At 38.9% G+C, this 14757-nt stretch overlaps 1 protein-coding gene across 1 annotated transcript in view; it reads left to right on the forward strand.

Annotated features, from left to right (window-relative positions):
• The window catches only part of AGBL1 (AGBL carboxypeptidase 1), a gene marked incomplete at both ends in the record, with an annotated part of 348471 nt that overhangs the window by 167427 nt on the left and 166287 nt on the right, over positions 1-14757 (forward strand). The window contains 2 exons of the mRNA XM_083371322.1: positions 2824-2953; positions 10283-10414. Coding sequence (XP_083227448.1) covers positions 2824-2953; positions 10283-10414 — 262 coding nt within the window. The remainder of the gene's footprint in view (positions 1-2823; positions 2954-10282; positions 10415-14757) is intronic.

The following is a 14757-nucleotide window of genomic DNA, read 5'->3' on the forward strand; positions in this document are numbered from 1 at the left end:
TAAATCATTACCTTGACATTACTTCATTGGGATCATCAATCAGAACCTTGACAATTAATGGTCTACCACTACAGAAAAGATTTGCAGAATTCTAACCCATGTTCCCTTCACTTCCCAGAGGGATAAGATCTGGAACATTTAGTAAGGTGATTCCTTATATATCGAGCCACCTTGCTGTATAGATAACAACCGGCCCAGTCAACCTGGTTTTGTTGGTAGCTTCAAAGAGATTTTTTTTAAAAAAAACCTTATCTAACTGCAGTGCATGAAAGGGGCGAATACGACCTCGAAGGATTGATCTTTCAGGTTGCAAAGAAATCTCATCGGCAGTTAAAAAAAACCCTGTCCCAACAAACTCAGTTGCTATCCAAACAAAATAGTGCCCAGCTAAAAAGTAGAAAATATTCTTTATGAGAATAATAATTAGGCTATCCTGATGAATAGCAATCTCTGAGCCTTGAAGTAATATTCTGAAAGGCTCGGCTAAAAAATCGTCAGCTTGAATTGCTAATTTCCGGAATGGTCTTCCATTTGGCAGTAGTAGCCCAAGAAATATTGATTATTTTGTGGTGGGATGTTAGGTTTTTATTTTGTTAACTTGGTACAATTCGATGTTGCTGGCAGCTGGAGATAAGTAATGAACACAAACATGCAGCTATGAATTAGTGAGGGAGGGGAACAAAAGACCAGAATTTCATAACTCTGGGACTCAGAGGGGAGATATGGGGGAAAAGGAGTACAAGGCCCTACCTTCCCAATTACTAACAGCTGTTGGTAATGGCCACCATTCTTGAATTCCAATATTTAGTCCTCCCCGTGTCATTTCACATCTCTGGGAGGCTTCACAAACTTCTGTCTGCCAAAGGGAACTTGACATTTTGTCCCAGCTCCAAACTCTAAATGCTCCTTTTAAACATTTATCCCTTTGGCATTGTAGAAGTGATGATGGCTTTGTAACAGAGCAATAAAGAGACTTGGAGAGTGATCTCAGTGGGAACGTTCAGCTTTTTCAAGAGTCTACTGTGGCTGGAGTGAACAGCCTTGCAACCCAGCAAATAGTCCGGCCATTTTAAAACTAAAAACTGCCCAACTGTATTTAAGATTTGGTGACACGGTGGCTCAGTGGGTTAGGACACTGAGCCTGTCGATCAGAAGGTCGGCAGTTTGGCGGGTTGAATCCCGAGTGCCGCGTAACAGAGTGAGTGCCTGTTACTTGTCCCACCTTCTGCCAACCTAGCAGTTCGAAAGCACGTAAAAATGCAAGTAGAAAAATAGGGACCACCACGGTGGGAAGTTAACAGCGTTCCGTGCGCCTTTGGCGTCTAGTCATGCCGGCCACATGACCACGGAGACATCCTCGGACAAGCGCTGGCTCTTCGGCTTTGAAACGGAGATGAGCACCGGTCCCTAGAGTTGGATACGACTAGCACGCATGAGTGGGGGAACCTTTACCTTTACCTTTAGATGGGTGGGTGGGAGCAGAGATTGTATTTACTGGTAGCCCTCAATTCACGACCACAATTGGGCCCAAAATTTCTGTTGCTAAGTGAGACATTTGTTAAGTGAGTTTTGCCCCATTTTACCAGCTTGCCTCTATCATTAAGTGAATCACTGCAGATGTTAAGTTAGTAACACAGTTGTTAAGTGAACCTGGCTTCCCCATTGATTTTGCCTGTCAGAAGGTGGCAAAATGTGATCATATGAGCCTAGGACTCGGCAACCGTCATAAATACAGTATGAGTCAGTTGCTAAGCAGCCGAATTTTGTTCACGTGATTATGGGGATGCTGCAACGGCCGTAAGTGTGAAAAACAGTCATAAGTCCCTTTTTTCCAGTGCTGGTCACTAAATGAATTGCTGTAGGTCAAGGACTATCTGTAATTTCTAAGATGTGTGGGAGGGCCCAAATGTCTTCTTTTTTTAAAAAAAACAACCCTGCTCTGCTTATGGTGAGATCAAAGCTTTTAAAAGGGTGGAAATTTTCCAGCACTTTCTGGAAAATAATAATAATAATAATAATAATAATAATAATAATAATAATAATAATAATAATAACAACAACAACAACAACAACAACAACAACAACAACAACAACAGGAGGGACCTTGGAGGTCATCTAGTCCAACCCCCTGCTCAGGCATGTGATCATACACGTCTTCTAAGTAGTGCCTATGGTACTTTTTTCTTGCAACTTTATTTCTGTTTTTCAATTTTTCTTGCTCTTCTTCAGCCTCCAGTGATTTATATGACCCTCAACCTCTATAAAAGGAATCTAGTCTTTCATTCTCCGTCTCATTCTAATTGTTTGAAACTAACAAGCAAATGTTGCATAACAATGCCATTTTATTATCTATTAATAGATGGCTTGAGGTTTGATGCTTTTTTAAAAATTTCTGCTTTGTTTTGTCTTGCCTGAGTCCACGTTGTTTCCGGGGACGCATATTGTTGATTGCCGCACTCCAGTTATGTTAACGTCAATGAGTTATTTAAAGCAGCATGCGTTGTGTACTTTCTCTTAGGTCCTACTATTAATCGCTTTTAAGTAAAAGAGCTCCCTATCTATCAATCATTGTAAAATAAGATTGCTCCTAATTTTGTTAAATCCATCTGCACAGGGGTTTGCTGACAAAGAGAGTGATAATGAATACAGTGAGGAATGCGTTTTCTCAAATAAACAGCTCTAGAGGTTTGGCTTCCATGGCTGCTTTCTAAAATGGAGGCATAGAAGGAGAAGAATCCAGAACTGATTTGTCTCTGATGTTTTTTGTAGTAAGGATTTTCTATTATTATTTAGACTTTTCTTCTTCTTCTTCTTTGACCCCAGTCAGCGGTGTTCCTTGAGTGGAGATGACTTGAACAGGCAGTGGTTGAACCCCAACCCTGTGCACCACCCCACCATTTACCACAGCAAGGGTCTTCTTTATTACCTCAAGAGCCAAGGCCGAGTTCCAGTGGTGAGTCATTGCCATTTTTTTTTACTTTTGTCTTTGGGGCATCCAAGATGGCGGCTGTGATCATGCAGTGGACACTGCACTCTGTTCCATATACATGTAAAAAAAGGTGGGGTATCAGTCAGGCCTTGGGGCTGCCTTGGTTTATCTGCTGAATCCAGATTTAGCTTTATATCATTATGGGTTTTGTTTAGCTTTAATTTGATGTGATGTGTAACTTTGCCAGTAGATAAACCATGTTTTGTTTTGAAGCAGTAAATAATTATTTGAAACCATGGCTTTGGGGATAACTAACTGCAGCTGTGGCTTATTTCTGATTTGCTAATTAGGACATGGGATTTGCAATTTCCTGGCTTATTCTTGGTTTGTTTATTTTTAATTCTCCCTAAACTCCTGACAACCTGCCAAGAAACAGCAGATAAAAATGCTGGAAAACAAAGCAGGAATTGGCCAAACCTTTTTTTTTTTTGTCTACAAGACTGACTTTGATTTGTTTCAGGGTTGTTGGAGCAACTGTAGTTAGTATAATAAGTAACCATGGCTATAATTCTAGCCTACAGTAAAATACATCCTGTTTGCTCTTTTTCTAATATAAGCAATTTTTCTAATGTAAGGTTTTTAACGGGCACTTTTGTGTTTGTTTGTGTTTTGTTTTTTTTTGTACTTTGTCTCCATGTTTTTCTTTTAAAGTTCTGGACCGTATTACAACGCTGAGGAAAAAGCTAATTTCAGCTTCTAACTGCAACCAGGTTCTTGTATCAGTCTGTGTCTTGTTTTTCTTAGAAACGTTTATTAAGATGTTGCAAGATATTCCTACCTCTCTTGTGGAGAGTTTGAACGGTATCCTAATTTTCCAGAGACAAATTTTGTTTTCTGAACACCAGGCTCCATTTGCAGAGTACAATACTATAAACTGCTAGCCCAAGAATGCTCATGAATAAGCATAATCTTGAAAGCTATATTCAGTGGAAAGTAGCAAATGCTCAACAAACATCCATACCAAAAAAAAAAAAGTCTTTGCTACCTAGAATCCAGAACGACCTAGAGATTTGTGTGTTTTTTTCCCCCCAGGAGCCAGTGCAAGCTATCAGCAAACTTTGCTTTAGACTTGGCTATCGATCCTTCTGTTTCACTCTTTCTCAGCCTTCAGAACTTGACAAGCTATAGGAGAACTGGATTTTCCTTGTCTTTGAAGAGTCCATTGATTTTACTTAATACGTGTTCAACCTCTCTCTCCTGCTCTGCTTTCTCCTTGCTTTGGAAGTAAGCTACAAACTTTCCAAATAAAGTTCACCAATGTAAATATTAACAGTGAAGTACAAAAATGAAGTTATGAGATCCTTTTAATATGCAGAGAAGGAGCAGCCAAAAACAACCTGTACCCCTCTTTTAAAAATTATGGTTAAGTCAAAGTATAACTGAAAATAGATTAGAATGTGGGTAAAATTCCTTGAGTTTTTGGACTCTGATTGGGTAAGTTAAATGTGAGCCAGCCGTGTGCTGCAGCTGCCAAAAAAAGCCAACATAGTGCTAGGCTCCATTAACAGAGGGATAGAATCAAGATCATGTGAAGTGTTAATACCACTTTACAACACCTTGGTAATGCCACACTTGGAATACTGCACCCAGTTTTGTTCACCATGATGTAAAAAAAAAAGATGTGGAGACTCTAGAAAGAATAAAGAGAAGAACATCAAAGATGATTAGGGGACTGGAGGCTAAAACATATAAAGAATGGTTGCTTGAATTAGGCATGTCTAGTTTAATGAAGAGAAGGATGAGGGGTGACGTGATAGCAGTGTTCCAATATCTCAGTGGTTGCCACAAAGAAGAGGGAGTCTTCGCCAAAGTACCTGAGGGCAGGACAAGAAGCAATGGATGAAAACTATTCAAAGAGAGAAGCAACCTAGAACTAAGGAGGAATTTCCTGACAGTTAGAACAATTAATTAGTGGAACAACCTGCCTCCAGAAGCTGTGAATTCTCCAACACTGGAAGTTTTTAAGAAGAGATTGGACAACCATTTGCCTGAAATGGTATAGGGTTTCCTGCCTGAGAGCAGGTTGGACCAGAAGACCTCCAAGGTCCCTTCCAACATTATTATTATTATTATTATTATTATTATTATTATTATTATTATTATTATTATTATTATTATTATTATTGTTGTTGTTGTTGTTGTTGTTGTTGTTGTTGTTGTTGTTGTTGTTGTTGTTGTTAGTATAATTATGTCTACCAAGGTGATAGAAGCATAATATTGTGTTGGTAGCTGGGGCAAGTTTGAATCTGTAACTCCTGAAAAAGTGGACAGGTTTTCAGTTTTGCTAACCTAACTGCCTGTTTGTTAGATCCATTTAATCAATAAATGAACATAATACATGAGATAAGATGAACTTTTAAACTACTGACATTATTGGATCCATGAAAAAAGGCTTGCTCTGTAGTATAGTAGGTAGAAAAAAATGTTCCCAATTCAAGACAGAGATTTAAGGCTGTGCTTCAACTCCAGCAGTGCTTGAGTAATAATTGGATATGCTATAAACTGATCTGGAGGATCTTGAGGTTTTAGTTGGGACACATGGCACTCATAGGAGAATGGCCTGCCAGTCATATTGAGAGGGGGATTGAATCTGTTTCAAATAAAAAGGTAAAAGTTTCCTTGTCAGACGTGTTCAATCCTAGGGCGTAGTGCTTATCTCCGTTTTTTAGCCGAGGAAGCCAGTGCTATCCAGAGACAATTGCCATGGTCATGTGGCCAGCATGGCTATATGCCAAACAGAACACTCTTACCTTCCCACCAAAGTGGTACCTATTAATCTACTCACACTTGCATGCTTTCAAACTGATTGTTGGGCAGGAGCTGGGTCAAGGAACAGGAGCTCACCCAGTTGCATGGCACTAGGCTCTCCATCTGACAAGTTCAGCATTTTTAACCACTGAGCCATCGCGCCCCCCTCTGTTTCAAATAGTGACATTGAATTGTTCGAATTTGGGAAGCATATAGACATGTATGTCTTGGGATCCCTTTTGAAATAGCCTTTTTAGTGTGTGATCCTGTTCCCTGTGATGTGATTATCTAGAATTCACAATAACAATGTGATGCTGTACGTAATTACTGTCTAAGTTGATATGTCAGTGTAAGTACAGTGTAAGTTATCAGATAAATGATACTCAACCTCTCAGCTTCATAGTTTGGGTGGGAAAACACAGACTCAGCCCTACTTTTCTATTAAAATTATTTAGATGCAGATCACACACCACGTCACATTGGATATTTGTGAAGTGATTTGTGCATCACTGTGGTTTTACTAAATAGTTAATTATTCTCTACTGCACTAATCATTCTGTCAAATACTGCTGGTACTGGGAGATGCTCAGATCTCTCTGTTTTAGTTTTCTTCTCTTTATTTTTGCAGATACAGCATTTATTGATTGGTGATTTTTGTTTTGACACAGACAGAATATTACATGTTTTCTTATAGTCATTTCCCCAAATAGAAACATTTTTCCTCTGAACTTTTGCATAATATTTAGCTTTTTTGTATATATATATATATATATATATATATATATATATATATATATATATATATATACACACACATACACATACACATACATATACACATACCACATACACATACACATACACATACACATACATATACATATACATATATATACATATACATATACACACACACACATACATACAGGGCTTTTTTGTCATAGAACGCTCAGAACGGAGTTCCAGCACCTTTTTTGGATGGAACCTTGTAGGGTATGCAAGGCGGGTTGTATGACGTGTGAGTTCCGGCACCTTTTTCTTTTACAAAAAAAGCACTGTGTGTGTGTGTATATATATATATATATATATATATATATATAGATAGATAGATAGATAGATAGATAGATAGATAGATAGATAGATAGATAGATGATGGATAGACGGAGAGATAGTGCATTTTTGTTTAGTATTATTATTGCTATGATTCTTTGCACGATCAGCCTGATGTTTAGACTTACTTTGCCATTTTTATCCACCTATTGAGTTGTTTCCAAGGGTCTGGGACTGAAAGATGTTGTTGTCTGATGATATTAAATGTATTGTTGGAAGATGTTAGCAGTTTCAGGTAAAACTGCCTTTTGCAATTGACTGATTATATGGTGCTTTTTAGCTCCTTCATTTTCTAAAACTTTACATAGTTTGTGGTCTTGCCTGTTCTTGCTTGTAGGCAAGTGGTATTTCTTGCACATCTTCCAATGCACCATTGAAGTTGCTACTTTGTCATGCTGTCATTTGTAGTCAGTCGGTGTGATCTTGCAGCAGCTAACTAGGTGACTCGCTGTTTCTTCAGCTTCTTTGCAGAGGCAACATTTGCTGTCTGTTGCTGTGTTCTCACTTCTGTTTTTGTATGCATTTTTTCTTAAGGCTTGGTGTTGTGCAACCAGAATTAGTCCCTTGGTCTTTTTCCTGCTCTTAGCCATTGCTAGGTCTTGTTGTTGTCTGGTTTGCTTGCTGTTTTTTTTAATATACTAACCATGTTATACTTTGCCAATATATTAAAATTGTTAATATTAGAAAATTTGCAGAAGCATGTATTTTGAGGGATAGTTTATTTCAGATTTATTTCAGATATCATTTGAAGCTGTACAGTAAGATACAGTAGATTGTCAAAGAACATATTAGTTTCTCTCCCTTTGCTACCTGGAAAACTTATCAAGCAAGTTCTAGGATCAAGTAAAGCAATGATAGGGAATTAGAGGTTAGTTACACTTCTGATTTCTTTACATAGTATTTCCCTTTCCTTCTGGGGATGTAGGTTTAAAGACACCCAATCTGTGTTTGTATCAGATATTACTAATCCTGGAGGGAAGAGATTGGAAGTTATGTATGCCTGATGGGTATTGACTTCTTATCTCAGCAAAACTGGACAATGGATTGTTCTTCAAAAGCTGGGGTCAATATTAGCCCCCTGTGTGAATAAACCCCAGTTTTCCACTGTGATGAGAGCCAATAACTACTTATAAAGGCTTATAAAATTTGGTGTAGGCAAAAGATTTGACTATCACCTACCCCTGTAATAGCAGAAGCTAGGCAAATGGATTACACTAGGAGAGGACTAGGGGAGAAACACAACAGTTAAACTGGGAAGGTAAGTCTCGTTCTCTTCTTTGTGACACTGAGATTTTACAGAGTGAAATAACAGCGTACAAGAATGTTTTCACATAATTGCTGGCCTGTGCAACGCTTCAAATTGGCATGTTGTATGCTATGAATATAGAGAAACGCAAGAGGTATTTAATTGCTTTGCAAACTACAGGTTTTGATTCTTATACGATGGATATCAAGGGATGTTTAGAAGCAAAAAAGCATGTTATTGCTCAGTATGTTATTTAAAGAACTGGTCTTTAAAACATATGTGGGTACTCTAGCTTTAATCTGGGCGAAGAAAGGCTTCATTTTCCTAAGGAATCTGTGAATGGTAAATGAGAATGCGAGTGGGATGCTTGAGAGCATAAAGTTAATATGGATCTGTAGTTGAGGTAAGCCCACTGTTATCAGGGTAATTCTGTTGTTTTTCTGGATCTGTGAATAAAGCAGTGCAATGCACTTCCATACCATATTTAAAAACTGCCTAAGTTGCCTTACCTAGAAGCAACAGAGCATCATTTGTAACCCAAATGCTTATATTGTGTTGTGCAAAGAACAATTATGGAAACATACAATGTCACTGTTACAACTTACAATTGGGCACTCTCATTACTTCTTTGGTTAGGTAAGCTTTGCTTACAGAACTCAAGGGGGCATGCAGTGTATTCCCCTTCTCTAATAATTTCTCCAAATACCCATGATGGAGGAAAGGAAAGGAGTCCCTGTGTGGATTTTACTCTGCTAGTCATTGCCAGCTATAGAGAGTAGGGCTCATTTCAAGATGGACAGTGATTAATATTTATATGTTACCTATATGTAAGGGTGTAGGTCTATACATTGTGGGACACAGTGCCTCAGTGGGTTAGGACGCTGAGCTTGTCGCTCAGATGGTCAGCAGTTTGGCGGGTTGAATCCCAAGTGCCGCGTAGCAGAGTGAGTGCCTGTTACTCGTCCCAGCTTCTGCCAACCTAGCAGTTCGAAAGCACGTAAAAATGCAAGTAGAAAAATAGGGACCACCACGGTGGGAAGGTAACAGCGTTCCGTGCGCCTTTGGCGTCTAATCATGCCGGCCACATGACCACGGAGATGTCCTCGGACAAGCGCTGGCTCTTCAGCTTTGAAACGGAGATGAGCACCGGCCCCTAGAGTTGGAAACGACTAGCACGCATGTGCGGGGGAACCTTTAACTTTTTTAGGTTTATGCATATGTTGTATATAGCATGTTTTAAATGTTATGTATGTGTAAACTTTGAGAGGAAGCAAATAAATTTCATTTTTAATGCGTGCCATTGTGCCTACAGGAAAAAAAGACAATAAAAGTTATCTATCTATCTATCTATCTATCTATCTATCTATCTATCTATCTATCTATCTATCTATCTATCTATCTATCTATCTACCTACCTACCTACCTACCTACCTACCTACCTATCTATCATTTCCATTTCAAGGCCATTGAGCCAGCACTGTCCAAAGACAATTCTGCAGTCATGTGGCCAGCATGATGTTGCGGAGGGCTGTTTCCTCCCCATTGAAGTGCTACCTATTTATCTACTCTCATTTGCATACTTTCAGACTGCTAGGTGGGCAGAAGCTACGCAAAGGTGGGAGCTTGCCCCATTGCACAATGCTTGGGTCTCAAAGCCAGGCAGTTGGTTTTCTAGCCAACAAGCCCACGATCTTAATGAGTGAGCCATCACAACACCCTTGATGGAGGCTAGGCTGAAAATCAAAACCACCTCTTGTCTTGTACATCTGAATATTGATGAAAGTGGGTTGTCCTTATTCTAGACCCCTAACCACCACACCCATTGATGGCTCCTCAGCCTACCCTCAATGCCATCGTTCTTCAGGATATGGAAGGCAAGATAATACTCTATAAAAACTTGATAAATATAAGCCAAGGAAGTGAAGTGCAGTCCCTGACTCTTATTAGGAATCAACTGTTTTGCATAAAGTGACAGGTGGCTAAATCTTAAATCCCATTCATGATACTTTGCCAGTCCCCTCAATACTGGTTCTTTTTGATTCCATATATATTTGCCTAGAGGTGATGCTCAGTTATCTCAAAACATTAACTTCTTTTTACTCTAATACAGCATTTTCTTAGCAACTACTCAACCCAGTCCTATGAGACTTCAGCGTTTAGTTGGTTTCCTCTTCTTTTTCCATCCCCAGGTCTTTTGTGATTACCATGGACATTCTCAGAGAAAGAACGTCTTTCTGTATGGATGCAGCATAAAGGAGACTCTCTGGCAGGCTGGGTGTACCATAGACACCTCCAAGGTTACTGAAGATGTTGGCTATCGGGTAAGGCTTACTTCTTACAGCCTCTTCATCTGCCTAGATATTCCAAATTAAATTGTCTTGATCATCTCTGGCTTAATCTTTCAACTTTTAATTCCATTTGGAAAAAGAAAAGAAAAACAGATGATGTGCAGCAGCAGGACCTGAAAAACAGTAGGAAAAAGATTTAAAGGAATCCAGATTTGTAGAATGCAGAAATATTTCTGTTTTCTGGTTATGATCATGCTTTTTTTATCCTTTGCATTTGTTGTCTCTCCCCCCGCCCCCAATGAAAGTTATTCCCTTACTTATTCCCTTTCTTACATTAAAATCCAACTAAGTACTACTCTGGACAATTAATTGGCAAATATACATTTTTTTAAGGTCTGATGACCTTTTAAAAGAGTTTTATTTAGTGTATGGCATCTACCAAGGTCATGCAATCACTGATACACAAATTTAGTTTAAAAAGCTAATAGATGGATGAGCGGTATGGTAGCCTAGAGGTGGAGCTCTTGCCTTACAATCAGGAGGCTGTGAGTTCCATTCTAGGTAGCAGATATTTCTCTCTTTGAACAGAATGAATAATTGTCTGCTGTGAATTCCACATAGGCATCAGGAAGGGTATCCGGCCAGTAAACATATCTTATCTGCCAGGTCATTAAGATAGATAGATAGATAGATAGATAGATAGATAGATAGATAGATAGATAGATAGATAGATAGATAGATAAGATAGGTAGGTAGGTAGGTAGGTAGGTAGGTAGGTAGGTAGGTGGATGGATGGATGGATGGATGGATGGATAGAAGGATAGATAGACATGAGGACAATACAATGCAGGAGATAAAATATTAAGATAAAACCATACATGATAAAATCACCATAATATGGAGTTATAGAATTGCAAATGGGATAGATGTTATAATTCAATATCTAAGGAAGCTAGCCGTCTAACTGCTCAGGTGCCTTGAAATTTCCTGAGGAGACATTTAAAGGGGTTAAAGAAATGTTTTAACCTAAAAAGGCAAAAGTAATAAATAAGGAGAATACGAACCAAATAATAGTGACTTGACTCAGTCATCAGAAAATGGGTGTTGGTTCGCATTTGGGTTGGATAGAAAGACTGCTCAAGCTGAGTTTGCCTATTGCATCCGTTGGGTTGCGTAACTGACTAGAATGATGGATCCTGAACAAATGCACTTCTCTTGAGAACTGAGGATGTTATTGCAACTCCCAATTTCTCAGCTCAGTCTGATACACCACCTGCCCTGAAAAAGCAGAAATGGTCAAATATTAAGCTGTGGAGACTCAAGTTGAAAGTGCTACTCAGCCATTGGACCGTTTGTAGAAAGGATTTATTTTATTTTATGACCTGTTTGTCAGGAAAACTGGAGACTGATAGTTACCTCAGTCCCTTAGATCAACTCAGAAAAAAAGAGGCAAGGGCACTGCAAATCTATAAATAGGTTAGGACACTGATGCATTAATACTATTTTTCAGGTAACAGTTCTCAGAATTCAAGGGATTTCCTTGTCAATTGTACCAGGAAAATATGGATTGCATATTTCTCTCTGTAAGTTATGTGGTAAAGAAGACAAGTGGAGCCTCATTGGCTAAGATTATATGTCTAGATATGTCTAGCTCAGCACTGGGAAATGACCTTTTTGGAAGGTTTGTTTCTGTCGTAGCACATAGCTGTCATATTCCTCTTCAGTAAAAATTTAAATCCCTGTTTCTCCCAATTTTATTGTTTCTGCAAAACCAAGCAAAGCAAAAAACCCTCTAAAAGGTAGTAATAATGTGAAATTGAAAAGTAACTTAAGGCAAAACCAGAAGCAAATAATAATAATTAAAAGAAGAAAGAAAGAAAGAAAGAAAGAGAGAGAGAGAGAGAGAGAGAGAGAGAGAAGAAAGAAAGAAAGAAAAACAAAGAAAGAAAGAAAGAAAGAAAGAAAGAAAGAAAGAAAGAAAGAGAAAGAACGAAAAAGAAAAGAGGAAGGAAGGAAGGTAGGAAGGAAGGAAGGAAGGAAGGAAGGAAGGAAGGAAGGAAGGAAGGAAGGAAGGAAGGAAGGAAGGATCCAGTAGGGGAGATATATGTGCTTGAATGATTAAAACTTTTGAAAGATCTGCATTTAATTTTTCTGCCCAAACATTTGTTAGGAAGAAACATTTTTAATTAGTTCATTAAAAAAACCACTAAAACAACTAATAGAAAATATATTCAGTACCCATAAGGCTATTTTTTCATATTATCAGACTTAGCAGAATATTCTACAGTTCTGAGGAATCTTCTCCTTATTACCCTTTTAACTAATGATGTCATTTATCAGAGAATTCTTTTGGTCTGCATGTCCTTAATGCACAATGCATCTTATTTTATGTGTTAATTTTTTTCATAGATATTATATACCTTATTGAAGTATTTATTTAAATGTGATTAGTATGGTTGTCTGCAGAATCTCTTTTAGCAGGTTCTGGCCATTTAGTACATTCTGACAAAGGGAGTTCTGTCTATTTTTTATGCCGAGTATGAATGTTAACCTTTTATCTGCTGACTTTTACAATGAGTTGATCAATTCATTCCACTGGATGGCTCCAGACTCTAGTAATATCTATAGGAGAGAATACGTCATCCACTCTCATTGTTTCTTATTCTTTGTTGTGGTCTAATCCACTGGTATAGGGACGTGGTGGCTCAGTGGGTTAGGACGCTGAGCTTGTCAATCAGAAGATCAGCAGTTTGGCGGGTCGAATCCCGAGTGCCGCGTAACAGAGTGAGCGCCTGTTACTCATCCCAGCTTCTGCCAACCTAGCAGTTCGAAAGAATGTAAAACTGCAAGTAGAAAAATAGGGACCACTACGGTGGGAAGGTAACAGTGTTCTGTGCACCTTTGGCATCTAGTCATGCTGGCCACATGACCACGGAGACGTCCTCGGACAAGCGCTGGCTCTTTGGCTTTGAAACGGAGATGAGCACCGGCCCCTAGAGTCAGAAACGACTAGCACGCATGTGCGGGGGAACCTTTATCTTTACCTTTTAATCCACTGGTAGGGTCCTGAAAGAGCAGCACTGACTATTCCTGTTTATGGTCCAGGTTGAATGTTGGGTTTCTGTTGAATTTGAGGGAATGGAAGAATGCTGGTAATTTCATTCAAAGAATGAATGTTCCCTTCAGGAATTTTTGAATCAACAGCTAAAGACCTCAAAGCAAACTGCTCTTGTTGGTAGTCAGTTATGCAGCCTATATTCTTACACAGGGATGGGGAAGGATGTGACCCTTCTGATACTGTTGGGATATGTGCATTGAAGCTACAAGGAGCATCATAAAGGATGCCAAAATTGTGATTCCACAGCCTCCAGAAGATTCCTATTTTTGAATCCAAGAACTATGTTCCACACCATTGTATAAATCAGGGATCCTCAACCTTGGCAACTTTAAGACTTGTGGACTTCAACTCCCATAATTCCTTGCTGGCTGAGGAATTCGGGGAATTGAAGTCCACAAGTTTTAAAGTTGCCAAGGTTGAGGACCCCTGGTATAAATGACACTGCACATCCCTTTGCCCACAACAATGGGCAATGTAGGATTCTCTAAATGGAGATAGATGGCAAATATTATTATCTCCGATCAATTGACATACAGGCAAGAACAAACAAAGTTCCAAATCTTCGAACCTGAAACACAGAACAGGATTTTTGTTAGCCCTTCAAAGTATTCAAGATGAGAAGCCCAGCAGTGAATTCTAGCTGCATCTTTAAGTTTGAGGTTAGAGTAACAGAATCTTGCAAATCTGAAATGATTTCTCTCTTCTTTTCCTTGTAGTCTCTGAAAAAGTAGGGACGGTCTCTTCTGAAATGCTTTCCACCCTACATCTCCCTCTACTTTGGTAGACTGAGATACTTCTGCATTAGAGTTCTCCAGTCTGTCATTCTTCCTCCCAAGGCCATTCTCAATTGCATTACAGTTTCTGAAAAGTTAATAGTTCTTAATTCTTTGGATAAATTCCTCCTCCTCATTAGGTAGAGGTAGTCCAAAATTTCTGTTGCTAAGTGAAACATTTGTTAAGTGAGTTTTGCCCTGTTTTATGCCCTTTCTTCCCACAGTTGTTAAATAAATTAACTGCAGTTGTTAAGTTAGTCACACAGCTATTAATTGAATCTGCCTTCACTTGACTTTACCTGTCAGAAGGTCACAAAAGGGGTCCACGTGACCCTGGGACAGTGCAACCTTCACAAACTTGAGTCAGTTGCCAAGGGTCTGAATTTTGATCACGTCACCGTGGGGATGCTGCAACGGTTCTAAGTGTGAAAAATGGCCATATATTGCTTTTTTCAGTGCTGTTGTAACTTTGAATGGTCACTAAG

Source organism: Vipera ursinii, assembly GCF_947247035.1.
Source record: "Vipera ursinii genome assembly, chromosome: 11".
In the NCBI taxonomy this organism is placed as follows: domain Eukaryota; kingdom Metazoa; phylum Chordata; class Lepidosauria; order Squamata; family Viperidae; genus Vipera; species Vipera ursinii.